Below are 22,419 nucleotides of genomic sequence, written 5' to 3' on the forward strand. Positions count from 1 at the left end.
ATTAATAGATGATTCAATTCTTATGAAATGGCGGAATCATTTACACTGAAGGACAGAGATCTTTCTGCATGTTGCCCGACACTTTTTATTTGTTCAGCCTACATCTAAAACTAGGTATGGCTTTTTGTAAAGAGAGGGTGCTTGAAATCGTGAAGGGGGTACATAAGAGTGAATTTGTTCGCTGAATGTAGTGTTTGCTTTATTGTGAACTTTCATTAATAGCGTCGAGGTTGTTTATCAGTTGCGTTGCTATTCGTTTGGTGACGATAACAGTTAGGTTCTAACGAACTCAGTGAAGATATGACTCTGGTTGAACATGCTTTTATGTGTATGAAATATTAACATGAAAATACGACTTGTAAGTCTTGATTTAGTGTATTTAAAGATTATTACCATCATCAGATCAGATCCTCCATGATCAGATGGTGCGTACAACATCAGACATATTCAACATTTGCACTCATAATGCGGTGTAGGGCCTAAAGATGGTATTGGTGGGAAACTTCCCTTGAGTTGTTTTGCCCTGCTTTGAGAATTGTTTGTGATGTTCTGCGAGATGTTTGAAAACAATGATAACATCAGGTGCCCCCCCTAGTAATTGTTCATGACTCGGTCGAGGCCTAACCTATTTAGTATGTTGGTCACACAAAATATTACCGACCTCTTGACAAGAACAGCGTGCTTTATAATTTTTAAAGACACTGGACACTATTTGTAAATGTCAAAGACCAGTCTTCTCACTTGGTGTATCTCAACATTTTATGCATAAAATAACAAACCTGTGAAAATTTGAGCTCAACTTGTCAGTGGAGTTGTAAGATAATAATGAAAGAAAAAACACCATTGTCACACAAGTTTGTGTGCTTTTAGATGCTTGATTTTGAGACTTCAAAACCAAATTCTGAGGTGTCGAAAATCAAATTCGTGAAAAATAACTTCTTTCCCGAAAACAAAGTTAGTTTTTAAAAAAGAGGGAGCCGTTTCTCAGAATGTTTACCACGATCAACAGCTCCCCATTACCGAGTAAGGTTTTATGCTAATAATTATGTTGAGCAATTACCAATAGTGTCCACTGCCTTTAATGCACTCGTTGGTAAATTGCTCGAAATAATTATTAGCATAAAAACTTAACTGTAAGCGATTAATGGAGACTTGTTGGTAGTATGAAACATTGTGAGAAACGGCTCCCTGTGAACGTAGTTTTCGAGAAAGAATATATTTCTCACAAAAATGTTGTTTTGGAGCTTCGATTTCGAGAGTTCAGAATTTGAATTTGAGGTCTCACATTCAAGCATCTAAAAACACACAACTTCGTGACAAGAGTGTTTTTCTCTTCCATTATTATCCCGCAACTTCGACGACCAATTGAGTTCAAATTGTCACGTTTTATTTTTATTTTGTGCATATTTTATTGAGATACACCAAGTGAGAAGACTGGTCTTTGACAATTACTGAGGGTACTGCAAACCACAGAAGCCATATCGCCTTTTGATACGGTTGTGCATCTCAGACAAAGCCTTATCCAATTAGCCCACAGCCACTTTCTCTTGTAATCCCCTAATGTTGTTCACGACTTTGCCACCCTCACCAATAACCATAACAATGGTCTAATCCATCAGTCCACAATAAATTGCCAACATCAGGTACATTTCTAAGGTTTACCATTATAGAAGTGGTCCTTTCTCTATGGGGTTTCAGTGCATTGTGTTGTGTGCATTCACGAGTCATCAATACTTTGCCAACATGTTGGTCCTATCTGTAGGTCTCGAGGAGGCTTTATGGTTGTTTGTATATTACCCTCTACCTCCATGGTTAAACCCCTCATTAATTAGAGGTAAATTGCTTCGATAGATGGCGCATAAACTGAAGAATGTCACTGTTTTTATTCATACTTCCAGCAATTTTTGAGCATTTAATTGCTTCGCTCGCTAAAGGTGAAACCCTCAATGAACGTGTGACTCAAACAACCGAAACAACACTCACCGATCGGGAGCTTTCGTCTTCTAGGCACAAATTATACATTAGGGTATTATTTGTTGAACCCCTGGAGCTTTTATTCGAGTCTAGATTCTGAAGGTCGTCCTGATTTTCGCCTTTTGTTCAAGTTGTGAGGATCGATTTCTGTGTTGACATATTTCTGAGAACGCTGGGATAAGTAAAACGACAGACAACACAGGGTCCTTGGCAAATATTTACACCTATCTCTGTTTTTCCTACGGGATTTGCGCTATGTTAGGTCCTTATAAATATATGGCTTCCCTATGAAAACAAAACTCTGGGTTGACAGCTCTCAGTTTTGGTCATCGCACTGTGTTAACACCGCCCTCTGTCGACAGTTGCGGATTTTTTTTAAACAAACCATTGGTTCGACTGGTTTAATACTCGACAATTGATACCAATGGATTATGTTTGGTAACGTATAATTCGTTGAACCATGGTTGAGCATAGCGCGTCTGTAAAGAAACTGCGCAATTTTCTGCTAAAAGTCAAGTTGACTGTTTTAACAATGAACCCCACAAAAGATCTTTAAAGAATGGAGATTTATAGCCTAGTTTACAAAGTTCAAATTGTGTTTTGGTTTCTTGATGTACATTAGGCCTATTTTGTGTACATCCCCATTGCATGCCATCTTATAACCCCGTTATGTCATCGTTGTTCATAAATCACAGACGGTTATGGAGCCTTTTCCAAACATCGGGTTATAAGGGCTCCGGCTTTTCCGACCTACATTGATGTTGTTACCCACCAACTTGCAAAAAAAAAACTCGTGCTCCAAAACTGATGACGGAGCCCGCTGCACAAGCCGAGGTTCGGAGAGGACCAAAGGTTCCAAACGCATTTTCTGGAACAATTGTTTGTTCTTAACGGAACGTGAAATCGGGTCAAACCAAAAGGAGCTCTGTCATCGACCTATAGTTTTCAAGAGGGGAAGAAGGTCAATTTATAAGTTTATATAAGGTACAAGCCTCGCCAACCGTGTAATGAGGTTTTCGGGTTCATTTGAACTATATGACATAGAATGTTTGTAGCTTTATATTCCCCACTCCGTGAAAATGAGTCAGATGTAGCCCAATGCATTATTAACTTATGGACAGTTTAATGTGGAAAATATAAAGAAAATGTGTTTTTTTTCTTAAAAAAATTATTTGTTTATTTTTAAGAACTTTATTTGCATGGTTTACCTTTATACTATAGAACACTTACTTTTAGGCAATAAAGCTATGAATACAACAATTTTGTGATCATACTTATGTCTAATTTGTATCCTTTTGCGCGAAATGGTAGTTTAAAACATAATTTTACTTGTGATTCGTTTTTCAAAAAAATTGGTGTATTGGCTAATTTCAAACAGGAGTAACTCAGCAATGCGATACATCCCAAAGCTTAGACATATACCAAATTACTGCTGCTGGTGAGTGTTCTTTACAGCCATGTCAACATGTGACTCATTCACAGAGCGGGTCACTATCATACATTTACTTAGACCACGTCACGGTCATGTTTCGATAAAAAAAAGAACAAAGATATTGACAAAATAGGGACACCGCCAACATAGGGCTATAGATAGCTCAGTTGGATGGCGGTTAGAGCGCCGGCACGGTAATCCGGAGGTCGTTGGTTCGAATCCCGCTCTATTCATGTCAATTATTTGTTCAACCCTCTAAATCGAGAATAAAAAAAACACCTATAAACTTTATACATAGTTTTAGAGACAGTCACCATAAGCAAAAAGCAAGGAACCCATAAGTAAACCCTGCTGCATTTTACTAAATTGGCCTACATTAGGTAACTAACCCGTCAAGTCCACAACCAGGCAAATACACAGGGTGACTGACTTGAAATGAAGTCAACTCAATGGATAATATGTTTATTTTTCGACCAATGTTTCCTGATGTGGTATTGTCAAACAATAAATCAAGGGAAGTATGTTTCAAATCACTGCCAATAAAACGAAGGGGTCACTGAGAACAATGTACTATTAAACCTTCAATTTAAGGTCACGTAATTTCCAGATCAATTTAAGATCAAGTTTATGGCCATAGGTTGAATCTCATCTCAATATGAATAAAAGATGGACATGTAGGTATTAGATAGTTTACCTGTAGAAATTTCAGCTTTACTATAGCCGTCACGCGTTTTGAGGGAAAAAAGAACACCACAGATCCATGGAAATGGAAATGTTAGCAATGTTTTACATACAAAATATTTTTTGTTGCACTGAGACGAAAATTGCTTCAGAGAGATTTTGTTACCCATTTTTCAAAAACTACAAAATGTGTCACGGAAATATTGTTTGGCTCGTATTTGTGATTTGAAATGTGAAATTTTTGATGTTTATGTTTTAGGGCAATCAAAAGACCATTCCAATGTTTGCTTTAATAGGTCCATGGAGGTAGAATCAAGTTCTCAATCCTGCCAACCAAGGTCGTAAATTTCATCGAGGTTGAGGAATGTTTCGCTAGCGTCAATTGTCGCGTGGAGCCCACAATCCCTACAAAAATGTTTGTATTAAAGATACATGACACTATTGGTACCACTCAAAATAATTGTTCAGAACCACCCCAACTCATTTAGAGATAGTCATTACATGGTGTTACCGCAAACTCTTCTATATCTTATTTCCACCATGCAAAGTTTCAAATCCTACCTAAAATAAATGTTAGCATGAATAAATTACTCGGTAACGAGCAATTGAGAGGTGTTGATAGTACAAAACATTGTGAGAAACGGCCCCTCAATGGTTTTTGAGAAAGAGGTAATTTCTCACTCAAATACTAAAATACTTGAGTCAGATGTCGCCCAATGCATTATCAAGTAATGGACAGTTTAATGTGGGAAAAAAAGGGGAAAAAAAAACATTTTTTTTTTTTTTACTTTTTAAGATCTATATTTGCATGGTTAACCTTTAGAACACTTACTTTTAGGCAATTAAGCTATGAATACAACAATTTTGTGATCATACTTCTAATTTGTATCCTTTTGCACACAACGGTAGTTTAAAACATCACTTTACTTGTAATTCGTTTTTCAGAAAAAAATATGTATATAAGGTGTCCAGTGCCTTCAAACTGCATAAACGTCGTTGACATTGATCTGTGTATAGTCGAAAGTCAAGTCTGTTTCTGAGGACTTTCGATTGATGACTATTTTTTTTTCTTTTTCTCGCACTCTCTCCTTGGTTTCGAGTCAAGGGGTTTGGAACGACCTCTGCAGGATCGACCTCTACTGGATCGACCCCGCAGGCGAAGTCTGTGGCGAAACATGTCAGAGTCACCGCAGAGGTTGTGTAATTGTGAAGTTTCTCCAAACTTCCAAATAACAATTAGTTTTATAGTTTTTTTTTAATGTACAATATTCATTATTTTATATGGTTAAACATATATGTTGTAGTACAGTTGCAATTCAGTTTTTATGCTGTGATGACTATTGCAACCCTTTATCTATGAACAGGATTTGTAGCTAGAGCCGACAAAAATAGTCATGGTCAGTGTTCATTGGTTGATGACTGAACAAATAAATGAAATAAAAAGAAACCCATAACAGGTCATCAACCGTCACAAGAACACATCGATGGAACAGGTGACAACAAAAAACATCCACCAAAGATTTATTTTATTAGCCTTAGACCGTTGACGAAAACCAGAAAGGCATTTAACATTGCCAGTGGATTTTGCCTCACTTAAATCGACTTCCGTCACCTGTAACTTTTGGACAATGGCGAGACCAGCTCTGAAAAGTTGTGCTGATTTTATTTTGTATCTAGGTGTGCATGAAACACCTTCACCACTTCCGAAATTATTGATAAGTCATCGAAATATCGATGCCGCTCACACAGCATCTGAAATCTGGTTCCTCGCGGTCGGAACCACACACTGCTGTGTGACGGGACACGGGACATTGTTTCTCGCTGATGTGAACCAGTGGTTATTATTAATGTTGATTAGACCAAATATAGATGGTTGGTTATGATAGGCCAGTCAGCCGGGACCCCTGCGGTGTGTAAAAACCATCTTTCGTGGGTTTAGTATTTCATCTGTTGGCATTCTTGGACTCTGTTTAAAAAGACGGAGGGCATAGTCGGTTCACTGCTGGGTGACGAGGCCTCCTTGATACCTAACGCCTTGATGTTGAACTTGAGAAGTTCAAACTCAAAACGGTGACTCTTGAATTATTTGGTTCAATAGAAAGGTTTTGACTTCAACTGTTGTTCGTGCAACGGGGCGTTTACCAACTTTCTGTATTATAGTTGTAACCTCGCTGGGAAGTAAGTCGATCTTATACACCGGACTGATACAAAAGTTCATCAGTATCTTTCTCCATCGACTGTTTTCGCACCAGTTTCTATAATAGCTGTACACAATGGGATACGTAATGTGGTGTGTATCGTTTTGTGTCTTGCTTGTGTTGCTTCAAGACACTTCTTTCGCCCAAGATGCTGACGAAAGTTTGAAGTTTGACGACAAGCCATCTGTCGGGGTTAATAAAGAGGAGTGTAGCTGCGAGGGTGTCGTATGCGAGCCCCTCATCACCAAAGATAAATGTCCTCACGGGCTGGTCCCGGACACCAGGGAGCCGTGCCAGTGCTGCAACCGTTGCGGCAACGGGGAGTATGAGTTCTGCGACCAGGCCAATCTCACCACCAAGGAACTCGCCGACAAGAAACATAACTTCGGAATTTGCGGACGGGGGATGGAGTGCCGCGCCAACTATGACGTCCACCCCGGGGCGGACCCCGAGACGGTTTGCTTCTGTGTGAACAAGAAGCTGGCTTGCGGGTCGGATGGAGTTACCTACGAAACGGCGTGCTTGCTGGAGAAGATAGCTTTTGAGTCTGGAAGTGGTGTTATCAAGGAGAGACACGGGAGATGCAAAGGAGGTTAGTTATTTACTGTTTGCCCATTACATATAAATGTAAGAAAACAAATAACAAAAACAAACAACGACAACAAAAGAAAACAACAACAGATTTACAACAACAAACTTACACAAACAACAACAAAGATATCAGCATCAAAGACAACACCAGCAACAACAAAACATCCACAACAAAAGTCAACGCCGCAACAACAGACAGAACAAAAAACTTAAAGCAATTATAAACGACAAATTCAGGATGACTGATGACAACAAACACATTCAATAACAAAAGACAATGAATTGAAAACAACAACAAAAGACAACAACAACAACAACAAAATATATCTCACTCTCAAGAGTTTCAAGATTGGAATTCTACACAGAAAACAAAGTGTACTCATTCTTAACTTATGACCCCCTCCCAAACTCAATTTTAATACAGAACAAGGTTTTATCAGGGCTTTATGGGCTTATTGGGCTTCCGCTATTAAAATGTCATTTCACGACAAACAAGTGGAAATTGACGGCAACAATCCGCATTCAGTAATAATTAATCATGACAGCTGGGAGTGTTGCCAGGCAGAGTGGCTTATGGCTTTATAATCCTTTGGAATGCTCGGCGTATGCTATTATGTTAAAGGCACTGTATGACACTATTGGTAACTACACAAAACAATTGTTAGCATAAAAACTTATTTTGTAAAAAGCAAGTGAGAGAAACGGCTCTCTCATAAAGAAATACGTAAATATTTAAAGACTTCAGACCTGAAGCCTTTTATTTATAAGGCATCTAAAAGCATACAAATTTGTTCAACAATGGTGTTTTTTCTTTCATTATTCTCTTGCAACTTCGATTACCAATTTTTAGTCAAATTTTCACAGATTTAGTTTATGTTGGGATACACCGAGTGAGAATACTGGCCTTTGACAATAATACCAAACATGTCCAATGCCTTTAATTCTCGAGTCGAAGTCAAACTACCTATAAATCAACAACTAAAACACTTGGAAGAAGTCCTTGAATCAACGACGCCTTGTATATGAATTCCGGGCCAAAATTTTTGCGCCAGGAATTTTTTCCAAAGTACAGAAAAACAAAAACCACTTTCTCATGCTCACGAGTCCCGGTGTGGGGAACATACTGGGTAGGCCTAGTACTCAGGATCATCAAGAATGAGTAATGAATCTCACCGGGTGAAATATGTACAAGTGGACCTCCCACCCGTCGACTGATTGGCCCCTTTATTCACGGTATAGAATCCGAGATATCAATAAAATATCGATATCAAACCAGGGTCAAATTTTGTATCAAACTTTGTAGCGCAGTGTGAAAAGCACATGTTGCTAAAGTTTCACCAAACTATGCAGAGTAATTACTGCATGTAAACATAATTGGTTGTGGCAGCTTTCCCGTGAGTTCAAGGTGATCTGAACAAGACGGGAATAACTATTTGTTGATCCAGTATGGTCAGTTTTCTCAACAGTGGCATTGGGTCGGATCAAAATTTTGGTCAAGATTTGATACTTCACAGGGGCCTTGCAGAGAACAATGATATTGCTAGGAGCTGTGTTCAGTTCTGGCTGAAGCACGACATCTATGTGTGGACACGATTAGAAGAAGAAGGGGCAAATTTAAGGAATGCAGTTGCCTTTTCATGCCCATCAATGAAAGTGTTCTAGTATTACATTAGTAGATATCTTCCGTTTGTCGTTGAGGGTAACTTTAGCAATGCAAACCTGCCCTTGCAGGAACTATATACATGTATATCAGGAAATGGGGTGGGGGGGGGGGGGGGAGTTTCGTCCATCTCCATGATACCTTCTCGGGAGTATCACCATCTTGGGGGTATGTCCATGACACCTTCTTCGGGAAATCACAGTGATACATTCTTTGTGGTATATCCCAATGGATTGATACCTTTTTGATGTCATCTCCATGATAATTTCTGTGTGGGTATTGCAATGACACCTTCTTGAGGGTATCTCTCTGGGATATATTATTATCTTTATTTCTTGGGGTTTCTTTATGATATCTTATTTGGGGATCTTTGAGTAGGGCAGGAATATTCTCAGACTTTCGTTAATATATGAATGAATTATCATTTTCCTCTCTGTTTAGCTCCCGTGGTGGCCACCGAACCCGATGACGTCACCAATTCAACCGTGGGCAACGTCTACCTCCAGTGCGAGATCTTAGGCAACCCCGTCCCCAGGGTCGAGTGGCGTAAAATAGGACCCAACGGCCACCCTGGTGAGTACATCCCCCAGGGTAGCGGGGATAGGTACACCGTGCAGACCAGGGGCGGACCGGAAGAGTACGAGGTGACGGGTTGGCTGCAGATCACGAGGTTGGAGGTTGACGACGCGGGGGAGTACGAGTGCGTCGGAATCAACAAGTTTGGCGAGGCGTCAGGGAGGGGCAGTATATTTGTGGAGGAATAGAAGAAACTGACTTGCCCCTCCAGGGGTGCCCCTGGTGCCCATAGCTACAGCAATATAATCTATAGTTTTTGTACTTTTTTTAATAAGAGACACCAAGCAAATAAAGGAACTGAACAGTTTACGTTCAGTCAGTACAAAATAAAATCTTAAAATTAAATGAACTCAACTAAAGTTGAAAAATCGTTATATACCATTAAGTACTCACCACTTAAATTTGTTCAAGGTAATTAATATCACGAAGTTGTCACTGGTAGCCTAATCAGTAAAATAAACTAGTTTGGGGTGAACAAAGAAAATATGACTAGAATAGGTTTCGAACCTGCTATCTCTAGGTTTATGTTCCAGAGCTTCAGCCCACAGTCATTTATACTGTCGTAAAGACAGAGGGATCAATCCCACTACAAACCTTGGAAGATGCAATCTCTTTCTATAAAATAAATATCAACTCATCAACCAGGGGCAACTGACATCAAAATGTTCACAGAAGTATAGGGCCTACTTATAATATCTGAGTGGATGGAATTGTTGATTTATTTCACGATGACATTGGACTTTGTTTGAACATGCTTTTGCCATCGAAGGAAAAATGTGTGGAAACAATTTCCACATTCAATTGTTAATTTGAATAAAAAGCACGGGGCGGAAATCAAACATTCTACGCGAAGGTCGTTCAAATGTTGTTCCAACCCTGACATGGTTTTGCCCTGCAATCATTAAAAGTACGTTCTCTTTGGGTTTTCCCGTAAGAATTTGGCCAAGCTATTTCCTTTATAACCTTTGATTTGGTCTCGAGCTTGTGCATAAATAATGGGTTGCTCAAACAATTGACTTGCAGCCCATGTGCACCCTCAACTGTATAGACCATTATAATGCTGCTACCATATTGGTCATGTTTCTTGGACCCAGTAACAGCAATGTATGCTAATATTCATTTTACAAAAAGGAACCAGACTGTGTCTCATTCCACCCTCGGGAAATCAAGATGGCCGCACTATGTTATAAAGTTCATATTAAAGGTATAGGCCTATTGCTTGCGGGTCAATTTGAGCCCTCAAGTGAATAAAAATGTATTGAAAGCGCGGGACAAAAATTGGGGAATTATGACGAGAACGTACATTGATTGGTTCGCACTACACTTCAGCGTGTCTATATATAAACTACGCGGGGAAAACGAAATAAGAGTGTTTCAATAAATATATCTACAGAAATACCGAAACAAAATTCTGTTGCTTTGGTCTGTTTCTTTAATGCGTCATTTACAATCAAATAACAATCATGTTTTGTATGTTGAGATTGAGTAATTGATAAAGTGTTGTTGTATTTTGTATCTTCGTTCCATGCCCTGCCTCCATTGGGAAAATACTTCGTTGGCAAAAAGCCTCGGCTTGGGTCATAACTTATTTTGCCCTTTTCTCTTACGGTATATAAATACCGTAAAATGTGCCCGGCACATTTTATTTTGAAGCGTGTCCCCTGTTAGTTGTGGTCAAATCAACATTCCTGAGTAAATTCCTTGTATTAATATAATTTTTGTAAGTAATATTTTTTTTTAAGAGTTGAAGTGTGGACCTTTGGGAGTTAGAGGCGATAGTATAGGGTCAAGTGTGTTCAAAGAATATACATGCAAGACCATGACCGTTGTCAGAAACACGCTTTTGTGTTACCAGCTCAAATAAACAAATTATTTTTTTCGGTAGAAAAATTTGACAAATATATACATGCTGAGGAGCAACAATGAGTATAGAACGAAAGGAGTAAATAGATGCGCGGACACTGCTTGGTCAAGTTGCCCTGCATTAGTAAGTTTCATCATCATCATCATCATCATCATTTAAAGACACTGGACACTATTGGTAATTGTAAAAGACCAGTCATCTCACTTGGTGTATCTCAACATATGCATAAAATAACAAACCTGTGCAAATTTGAGCTCAATCGGTCGTTGAAGTTGCGAGATATTAATGAAAGGAAAAAAAAACCACCTTTGTCGCACCATGGTCACACGAAGTTGTGTGCTTTCAGATGCTTGGTTTCGAGACCTCAAATTCCAAATCTGAGGTCTCGAAATCAAATTCGTGGAAAATTACTTCTTTCTCGAAAACTACATATAAACTTCAGAGAGAGCTGTTTCTCACAATGTTTTATACTATCAACAGCTCTCCATTGCTCGTTACCAAGTAAGTTTTTATGCTAATACATGTAATTATTTTGAGTAATTACCAATAGTGATGTCCAAAGGTCGAATTACAGAAAAAACATACAGCGACTACACAATCTAAAAAGAAGACAAAAAATAATATGTCCTCACAGAATCATCCTGCTGTTAATAAATTGTACTCTAAACTCAAGAGGAGGACAATGCCAACAACATCTGGGCAAACATGGCTTTTCAATAGACCACATCAATGTGGATTTCCCACGCAATTTGCGTCTCACTTCGCCATGGCAACAATCTCCAACAACACGGTATATAAGTGTGCACCCCACTATTAATAAACTCCTATAGCGTACGGTGCAAAGTGCTAAGTAGTCAAATTCAAAACTACACCAAAAACAGTTAGAAGTTTCACAGGTTTTTACAGTAAGTGGAAATTAATAAATGACTCTTGAACTTGTATCTTTTGCTCAATTTTATATGGGGAGTCCCATGGCCCGTTGGGTTATTCTCCCTCCAAATACACACCCAGACAAGTGTAACTGGCCAAACGTCCCAACATAAAAACACTAACTATGGGGCACTCGCTTGAACAAATGAGAAAAACCAAGATCGGAGAGGGCTAAGACGCGAGGAGATGCAAAAAATAGGAACAGTGACTCAAAGTGTAGGTTTCTCAACAACAAAAACAAAAATAGCTTTATTGACTATAAATCAGCCAACAAAAGCAGTATTAAACAATAAAAACCTCTAGACCAAAACGAATGGACTTGAACCTCGAACTTTAAAATTACTCTGTTTGAAACCTCAACTTCAACAAAGGAAGCTTAAACCAAGAACTATTTAAAAACTCATCTAAGCCAAAACTAAAACACAAAACACAGTTAAACCATCAAACACAGTTCCAAAGTAAAGTTACAAAATTAAAATCAAAATGGCGTTAGGAAACCGAGCCCAACATAGCAGTAAATACTTGAAACAGGCAAAATTACATGGTGGAGAAAATCAAAACTTGAAAAAGAGAGCTAGAACACATGTATGCTCCCTGCGATGCCAGGCTGCTATCTGATTATAATTATATACAATGCACTGGATAATTAAGAAACTGTTTACAAACATGTAACAAAAGACTTCTAAGAAATGTACAGGGGTGCAATAATACAACTTAAGGAGGCAAGTAAACAGGAAAAGCAATTAACTATTATCAAGAATTAACTAACTTGAATAATAACACAATGAATTTTCTACCCCTACCACATGTACACCTAGCTCTCTGCAGCCAGGACCATTTATTTCAGTGCGTAAATGTCATCCAAAAACTCTAACGCAGTACCCCTTTTATTTGCCTCTCAAACCTGACTAGAATAGAACATTTTTAAGGACCTACAAAACAGGCCGACGCTAGCTCTGTGTCCCTCCCCCGGCCCCACCCCTATTTTAGCGTGGGGGCACGCACCTGCATTGAGCCTTTATCAGGCCCAATTTCCCAACAGTTATTTTGGTCTGTTTGAGTATTGTCAATAGTGACCTCTGTTAGGCCAGGCAATAGTGATATCCGAATTTGAAACTAAATAACTCAGGCAGATTTGTTTAGATTTTGGTATTTTTTCTTATATGCTGGATTTTTCGAGTGTTCGGTTTGTCAACAGCAATCTCCGGTTGTAAACACACAGCAATGGAACCGAATATGGAGGCATGTCGGTTTGTGTGTAATCAACTCAGTTTACACGGAATAACCGCCCACATGTGATGGACTAAAACAAAACGATGTTGTTTGCATGAAAGGTGTTACTAATTAGCTTTGCAAAATAATGTTTGTTCTGCAGTGAATGTTGTAGCACCATCGATCAAACATAATTGCAAATTTTCACGTTCTTAAAATCAACCATTTTGTAATGTGGATTGTTGTGGTAGAATTTAGTATGAAGTATCGTTCCAACGACCCGTTTACATTGTGTCAGTCTGTGACTACTGAGGAAATTGAGAGAGAATGTTGACGATTGTCAGCCATTTTGTTGTATTCACACACGTTCAAAACAATGATGGACGATCAACTATCGCTTCATTCAAAATCATACAAAATTGTGTTTTTCTCTAAAAAATAAAATAACACATGGCAAAACTATTTCAATGGGATATAATTTCAGTCATTGTTACTTTATAGTAACTTAAATGTACTTTTTTTCTTTTTCTTTCTGTAAAATAATGCAACATACGTTTAGACCATGGAGGAAAATTATTTCTTTGTCCTTCATGGCTAGCTTTCTATATCATCATATGCACGTTGAAAACTTTTGAACTTACGCCAAACGATTTATAATAAGCCCCCAGGCCCCGCCCTCTCCCAAAAATAACAAGCCCCAAAAATGTCCCTTTAGCTTGTAAAGAATTAATCTGACAGGTCGCAATTGTGTAAAGTTGGTTTTAGATTTAGCTTATTTTGGTGGAAAATCCGCTTAACGTTGTCACAGCTTCGCCACAAAAGTAAGAAATACAAACAACATTGACATTTTAAAACCCTTGTTATTTGAATTTTTCTCTCCACACCTTTTACCGCCTTAAGCCCTAAATCCCACGGCTCTTTTTCTTGGTCGCGCTTGGGTGTCCAACTCAGGGGCGGGGAAGTAATTTGCTGTGACAAAAAGTACTGCATCAAAGTACACGTTTTAACAAACATGGGATTACATTTTTGTTTTTGATTGGTTCGGCTCAGGATGTAGGCCTAATCTATACATACCCACTCATCAAACTAATGATCGAAAAAGAAAGAATCGCAGCTGGATATTATTGCTGAATATATGAATATCCAATTTGAATTATTAATACATAAAAATACAAAAAGGTTATCAAAAAATAAAGCTTTTCGTCATATACAAACAAAGAACTATTAATTTGGACAGTACTCCCCAAATGGCTTATTCGGTCGTTGGACCATAATTGTTTTTCAATAAAACAAACAATACAACACACGATAACTGGAAATCTTCGCTTCCGTATGACTGGGTTCAACACTTATTATCTGATGAAGTGCTTGTTGCTACAACGAACGCTTATGCATATATTTACTTAATATCTGGACATTAAAGTGCTACAATTTTTTTGAAACGTTTCTGACGTTTCTACCATAGCAGAGTTGACACCTATAAACAGATATGTTAATTGTCATTTAGCCTTCCAGAAATACTCTGCTAGGGTTGTCTAATTCTATAGTTCTACCTCCGTGGTTGATGTTTCAGGCCATTAATTATTTGTGTACATTTCTCTATAGCATGGGTCCTTCTGGTTGGTGCGTACAGTTGGTAAGCAGTTTTCAACAACTAATAATATTGTCACATTATATTATTCTGTCTGCAATTCAACAACTAATAATATTGTCACATTATATTATTCTGTCTGCAATTCAACAACTAATAATATTGTCACATTATATTATTCTGTCTGCAATTCAACAACTAATAATATTGTCACATTATATTATTCTGTCTGCAATTCAACAACTAATAATATTGTCACATTATATTATTCTGTCTGCAATTACCTGACCTGCGCTGTACTTGACCACTTCTTAACATTTAAATCAAAACTGGTACGGACAAAATAAACTCTCTTCAACCATGACATACACCAACATTTATTTATTACGTGGCCGTTAAACCGCCACTAATCACCAAGGTAATCCTATACTAATACTTTACACTACCGCACAGCTTTAATAACGTGTGGTCTAGACAACATGTTGGCATGGTAGCATGTAAGCGCTGGTTAGGTATTGCCGTTTGGGATGTGTACATACCACCAACCTTTCCAGTATAAATAGGTTTGCGATGCACTTACAAGTCGGCAGTTTATAGCTCATTGTGCAGTATATGGGTACAAGCAATTGTGATGTTGAACTTGTTATCGGCTCACTTATATTCAACAGTGCTCGATTTTTTGGGGGCGAATAATCTACAAGACTGCATGACTTGTAGCTCAGGATCTTTACTGGACCGGGATTTTATTTACAAACCGGAATCAAAATGAGAACACCGTTTTATCATCTGAGCTGTTTGATTTGAGCAAACACTAAAGTATAAAGGTCTATTTTCTTCGGTTGTATGGGTGATACTCAGCAGGATTAAAGGACATTTTTGTGAGACTAAAGTTCAACATCATTTGAACATCAACAAAAATGTTGACTTGAAGAAAAAAACAAGACCACCGGACTCGTCTTGTCTTGAGTTTACTGGCCTGACACTGAAATTACTGGCCTACGGCCAGTGTAACATTCGATCCCTGTTCACCATGGGGATCCTAAACTACCAGCCGAGCTCCCCACCGCTGTCGACCCAACTCGACCGCCGAAGCCAACGGGGCCACCCAGACGGTTTTCCCTGGGAGGATGTTTACCGCGAACAGAGACAGATTGACCGGGAGGAGGGGAAGGTTCATTCCAACCACCGTCTCCCATCCGGTTATGCCGCCGGTGCTTTCTTCGATTTCCCGGCGGCGGTCGTCAACGTTCACCCCCGGAGCGCGCCGGTGTCGAGCACGGTGGATGGAAGTTGCACGAGAACGTCTTATGAACAGTTTTGGTAAGGTGGAGCGGATATTCCAGAATCGAAACAAACAAATAATGATTTGGGATTTTAACAAAAATAGTTTAAAGATTTGGAATTTTAAATTTGTTTTTGCATCCTCAAATTTTGTTTCATAATTGCACTGATAGTTTTTCCATAAATTTCGTTGGCATTATGTCAACGATCTATCTATCATACTGGTTCATCAATGGGACACTATTTTTGTGATGACCTTTTTAAATAATTATTCGTTTGAAGTTAAAATAATTCCCATAACTTGAACTGCGTTAGACACCAAGTTGTCACAAGCGTGACCATGCAGCCTGTACCAAAATACGGTTTCAGAAATTATGTTGCAGGGCTGACTGCCGCTTCCCATGTTGTTTCATTCTACCTCCATGGTTTCATTACAGGAACACGTTGCCTTGGATCGGTCGAGTTGGTCTGAAAAGCGTTTGCATTCATTTGTTATAAAATGCATAGTATTAGAAAGATATTTTAAAAGTAGAATATGATGATCCACACAAGTATCACTCGAAATTGCGTGGTTTTCCTTTTACCTCGTCGACTAACACGGTCGGCCATTAATATGGGAGTCAATCTTTTGACTCCCATAAATGGCCGACCGTGTTAGTTCGCAAAGTAAAAGGAAAACCACGCAATTTCGAGGCAAATGTGCGTGGATCATTATATTCTACTTTTAAAACATCTTTCTAACCATATGCATTTTATAACAAACGGTTACGAAACGCTTTTCAAAGACCAACTCGACCGAACCAAGGCAACGTGTTCCTTTAACCAAGGCCGTGTCCGAAACGACGACTTCGGCTACAGCTACGTCTAGATCAGCGCGTCTACCAGTGTTGAAGAATAGGCAGACGCGCGCGATCTAGCCGTAGCTGTAGCCGAAGTCGCCGTTTCGGACACGGCCTTAGTATCCCTGGCTACACGTCAGTATAACGGTTGTATGGCTTCTGACTGGCGTCCGAACAAAGCTGTGACAAAATACAGAGACCGCCATATAATAGGGCTAGATTTTGGTACGCTCCGTTAATCCGGAGATCGTTGGTTCAAATCCCGCTCTAGTTTTCCTCACAAAATAATCATTAAACGTTTACCCAGTTTCCCCTGTGATGTAATTTCTGATAGGACTCCGTAAAAATCCTCAATTTAACTCATCGTGGAGGTATAGAAATGTCCATACTCCATGAATTATATAGACTTTAGGTCACAGTTCGTTACCCTCTGTATTTTTTTTTTTTTTCAAATGATAAATCTGAGATGGCCCTACAGCCAGATATCTCTTTCGCTGCATATCTCTGACTGAGTGCCAAATTCCATCCCATTAAAGGCATTGACACCTTTGGTAAAGTGTCAACAAAGACCATGCTCACACTTGGTGTATCTCAACATATGCACAAAATAACAAACCTTTGAAAATTTGAACTTTTTTTGATGTTTTTTTTTATGCAAGTCGCCCCAAAACAAGGCTAAACGCCACTCTAGGTTAAGGGATACAATAAAGAAAACATAGATATGCAGAAACTCAGTGGAGCTGAAGGTAGGAATTTACATTCCTCTTAAAAGAATGAAGATCATAGGTTGAAGGGAAACATGCACCAGGCAAGGAGTTCCAAAGAGATGCAGTACGAGGGAAAAAGCTACTGGAGTAGCTCTTTGTTCTACATCTCGGCACAGCCACCGTATAAGGATGAGAAAAAGCAGAAAGCCTGGTCTCACGCTCAAACACCCTGACAGGAGGAACAAGGTTGGATAGACTGGTGGAACATTTACCATGGAAATATCTGTAAAAATCAGGCAAAGGCTGGCTACAGACTTTCGGTGAGAAAGGGGTTGCAGTGTAGTTCCTAACTCTTTTCCAAACAGGTTTATAATACGCTTCTGCATTTGATCCAGTAAAGACAAAAGGCAGGCAGAAGCTCCAGCCCAAATATGGCAACAGTACTCCATGAGGGGACGTATATTGGTCGTCGACCTTGCGAGACAATGGAATAAAAAGCATCCTTGTCGCACAAATTGTGTGCCTTCAGATGGTTGAATTCGAGATCTGAGCTGCATGAGGTCTTTTTATTTCAATTCAAATATTTGTTAGAGAAACCACCTCTTTCTCAAAAACTACGTTACCTCAGAGGGAGACGTTTCTCACAATGTGTTGTACTATCAACAGCTCTCCATTGCTTGTTACCAAGTAAGTTTTTATGCTAACAACTATTTTGAGTATTTACCAATAGTGTCCAGTGCCCAAAGTGTCCGCATTGTTGAAAGCACAATACCCCCAAATACTTCCCTGAGGCATCCATCACCATAAAAGTAAGTGTCTCATTACCTGTTGGCCCAAAACGGGACAGCCCCGAAAATCTACCTATAGCTCCGCCAAACTATGACCCGACCGCTCACCATCAAAAACATCTTTTAATGGATCCATGGATCCCCTTTCCTTTATCAAATTCAAAGAGTGATCTGACTTTGTCTCAAGGATAAACAAAAACTGTACATGTTTCTGTGAGAAAACACTGGCATTTCGTTATTGTGGTGCCATGGCAATACGGGACATCATCAGATGGTCCCGAGCTCGGTTCATGATGAGCATCTTCGCACCCGGAACATCAAGTTTCCAGTTTCGGCCTCCGTCGGTAAAAGCAAGCATGGAGGCCTGGAACTATGCACGATACAGTGTCATGATTTTTCTAGTGCTCTGGTAATGGTCAGCGTTTGGTATAACTTTCAATCTTGGTGTATTCCCAACAAAGGCCTATTGCATCAAACTTTCCGTATAACCTGTGGAATTTGGGCTCAACATTGGCCATCAAAGTTGCAAGACATGAAAGACGGAAAACACCATTGTTGCATAGAATTGTGTATTGTCATATTCCTGACATGCCTGAAGCCTTTCTTACATTAAATTTGTGGTCATTCCTAACATTAATGTTTTATACAATCAACAGCTCACCAGTACACTTTTCTAACTAGAGTAAAGTTTGTATATAATAGGCCTGCACACTGTGCCCTTAAATCACAGCTTATAGGCACAAACTAACTAGTTTTGATCCATCATGAATCCATTAATAATACGCACCCATGATAGTTATAAAGAGATTTCAGACACAGTTTATATGCCAAAGGGATCGAATACTAATCCGTTTCATGATTGCTCAACACTTTAAATGGCGTTATCGGGCAATATATAGAGCCGGATCAAAGATTCCGGGGATGAGATAACAATTAGTGATTGTTTATGCAGGTATATAGCCATAGGGACAACAACAGCCTGCCAAGCTGTTAAGTGTTAGCTTCATTTAAACATGCTTAATGAATATGCATCAGCTTCATTTACTTAGTTGTGCAAATCTGTTTCCACCCAACCACCCAAACGGGAAAGTTCAAATTCTTTTCATTTTTGGAAAAGAATGTCACCCAAGCAAGAAGGGCACGATAAACATTCCTCAATCTACCTCAATCGAATTGTTAGAGGTACGGTACGTGCTGCCCTTAGGCCTAAGCTGTATTTCGTAATGCGTGAAAAATCCATTTTGTGATCAATAACACGCAGCATTGGACTACCGTGTACCGCTTGGCGATAGACCGGCACTGTGACACTTTGTGATTTCTTTATGAGGGGTACGTTTGCACCCAATTTCCTCTTCATCCCATGGAGCTGATGGAGGACTTAAACTTTCCAGCTTATTTCGTTGTAACAAGGAGAGACTTATGCCTGACGGGGTGGGATTTTTATTGAAGTCTAAATGGTCACATCGGATGTTACTTCTGGGGCAGTGGGATGGTGTTCTTTGCCGAGGTGAGTGCGCGAGGAGGGGGTGTGCAGAGTGATCGTACCGTCCGTCGGCGGTCGGCGACGGCACGGGCAATCAAAAGGTCTAGCAAAATATCTAACCAGTTTTTATTTCGCGAAATTAAGCCAGCTTCAGTTGTTACTGTCCATAATTTATCAAACTACACAAAACATACAGTATTTGTGCACAGTCAAAATCGTGGATAGGGCCTACACTTTTTGTCACAAGAAACACATCAGTATATGCCTAGGCCTAAACTTGTTGAAGATCTTGTGGAGCACTTTGTAATTCATTCAATTGACATAGCGAATGTTAATTGATACTATATGTAATTAAAATGGAGGTAACTACAGTGGTTTTCAAAACGTTGTTCATAAAATGAACACAACTTTTTGTTGTACCAATTTGTTGTTGCTGTGAACAGTTACAATGGATCAGTGGCGCGAATGGAATGGGGCAAGAGGGGATGGGACAAGCGGGATGAGACATATTTGACATGGAAACGATTTGTCATTATTTAGTTGTCGTACCGTGGTATACTCGGTTCTGTGATTTTTGTCCATGGTTTTATCATAAAAAGGCACTATTTCCCTTCATCCCTACACCATTAAAAGTCAACGGTCTGTGGCGGAATTACACCATCTGTAGTTTACATACACAACACCATAAAAATACAGAGTGCTGTCAATCTATAACAACTCATTCATTGCGTAATTTAACTAGTTTAAAGACAGTGGTTCAAAATCTCCTAATGACCTAATGATCTAATGATCTATCAGAAATTTAATAAGTAACGATGACTGGAAAAGTTCAGGGGGGAAACGCTCCCAATCCCTTTGTTCCTTTCTTTGTAACAACAAATCCCGAGTATGGTGTATTATTTAGATTACATGTAGGCCTATCGACTCTCACTGTCCCATAACTTGCCAAGCGCACCGAAAAGTATTGTTAAAACTTCCACAAAATCTCTGTTTGTAGTTACCAATGTTTACCTTAAAAAAATTCTAACAAAATATCAAAAGAATAAAAAAGTTCCCTCCCGTACTGCTCACCATAAACGGTTCACCAATCATGAATACTGAACATTATATATATTTTTTTCTAAGCGGGCTTGTAGGTTTTCAAATGCCGTTGAATACTGTTCTATATTCAATAGCCCATTGTCAGTTCCGCAATGCTATAAATAAATCTCCTGAAATTGGTTTACATAGCTTTTGATTCCGAACAATACGCCCCCCTTGACAACAACGCAAACCATCAATAGGTGTATTGGATGTCATTACCTTAGCGACAGGTTAAAGTGTCAAGTTGTTTTGGGAAGCCATTTTGTAGTTTTGTATATACTCCCCCTGATGTAAATACTACTGGGTTTGTTTAATTTACACGATGTAACATGTGTTTTTTTGGTGTATTTTATTTCCCAATCAAGCAGCAACTTGAAACTCGCTTGTAATTAAAAACGATGTATATTTGGGTGGTTTGTGTACGCCGTATTTGGTATCTGATCTGCCTTGTTCTTTGAGTTGGCCATGTTCAGTAAAACATTTGTTTCCTCTTTTCAAATCCAAATTTCATTAGTAGTTGATTTTTGTTGAATACTTTCACCGCAATTAACACACTAATTAGTATTTAACTTTGGACGATAAAACCACCATGACAGGTCGTCAAGGGAAGTATAAAAAGTACAAAACCAAGTCGAAAACCAATCGAAAGTAGCCCCTGATGGGCATATTATTACGTACACATTTTTTACACCAGAATTTAAAGTTTAATCATGTTAACTTCAAAATTAAAACCAATTGGTTGGTAAGAAAAATTCAAATTAATAAAAGTATACAAGATCACAATAAAGAGAAAGAGAACAAGATTATTTTTTAATCAGAAAAAAAAATCATATTATTGTTTTTGAATACATATTGCTTAGAATAACTGATAAGTATGCAGGTGTTTAGGCCCTAAGTCAGCGCAAACCTTAATATATTTGTACTAATTTCACATCACTGGCAAAGTTTCAAAGCCTAAAGGATTCCTATAAAACGATCGTTTCGAACTGACACAATCTACACTACAATTTGGTTATCACAAGTATCGGATGTACTCTTTCCAAACAAGAACAATTTTCCCCGTTCCTGCTTTGGATATTTTCATCTTGTCAACCCGAACTTCAAAACCGAAGTACTGATTTGATTCTGTCATTAAACACAGAATTTGTCGAACACCTTTGAACTTTGAAGCCTATAAAATTACGACGAAGTGTTTGAATGGCCTTGTTTATGACAAGCATTTTGAGATAAAGTTCAGGGGAGGATACCTATTAAAAATTATTGTGTTCCCTTTTATGGGTTGACATTTGAACTTGCCATCATTAACTTTATGAAAACGCACACTAATATTATGTGACCTTTCTGTTATCAACCAATGGTATTCTTTTTGTGATTTTGTTTTTACAAACTGGACCACTGAACTTTAACACAGGACCTACCTTTTTTAACAGATTCAATTCATAGTAAACATGTTTATTAACTAATATTCGAAAGCACTGATAGTTTTAACTTAAAAATCACTAATTGTTACTATTATATATCTACTTTCT

The 22,419-nt window shown here is 38.7% G+C and overlaps 2 protein-coding genes across 7 annotated transcripts in view; both read left to right on the forward strand.

Annotated features, from left to right (window-relative positions):
- Positions 1 to 22,419, forward strand: part of LOC139940454 (uncharacterized) — a 35,570-nt gene that overhangs the window by 4,452 nt on the left and 8,699 nt on the right. For 2 of the 6 annotated variants that reach the window (XM_071936710.1, XM_071936712.1), the window contains exon 1: positions 15,312 to 16,029. The exons of 1 other annotated variant lie outside the window; for it this stretch is intronic. In XM_071936710.1, coding sequence (XP_071792811.1) covers positions 15,740 to 16,029 — 290 coding nt within the window. In that variant the 5' untranslated portion in view covers positions 15,312 to 15,739. Of the gene's footprint in view, positions 1 to 15,311; positions 16,030 to 17,499; positions 18,224 to 19,607; positions 19,832 to 22,419 lie in introns of those variants that run through there. 3 more of the 6 variants (XM_071936716.1, XM_071936713.1, XM_071936714.1) reach the window with 3 other exon arrangements.
- On the forward strand, positions 5,967 to 10,510 carry LOC139940580 (insulin-like growth factor-binding protein-related protein 1). Its single transcript, XM_071936902.1, has 2 exons — positions 5,967 to 6,877; positions 8,978 to 10,510. The coding sequence occupies exons 1-2, from the start codon at positions 6,361 to 6,363 to the stop codon at positions 9,298 to 9,300; spliced, it is 840 nt and encodes a 279-aa protein (XP_071793003.1). The 5' UTR covers positions 5,967 to 6,360; the 3' UTR covers positions 9,301 to 10,510.

The sequence above is a fragment of the Asterias amurensis genome, chromosome 8 (assembly GCF_032118995.1).
Source record: "Asterias amurensis chromosome 8, ASM3211899v1".
Classification (NCBI taxonomy): domain Eukaryota; kingdom Metazoa; phylum Echinodermata; class Asteroidea; order Forcipulatida; family Asteriidae; genus Asterias; species Asterias amurensis.

Bases quoted from the DNA above. Each gene is read 5' to 3' on its own strand.
- LOC139940580 (XM_071936902.1), top strand. From the start codon at position 6,361: ATGGGATACGTAATGTGGTGTGTATCGTTTTGTGTCTTGCTTGTGTTG. The intron at 6,878-8,977 runs GTTAGTTATTTA...CTCTCTGTTTAG, and splicing joins ACACGGGAGATGCAAAGGAG to CTCCCGTGGTGGCCACCGAA.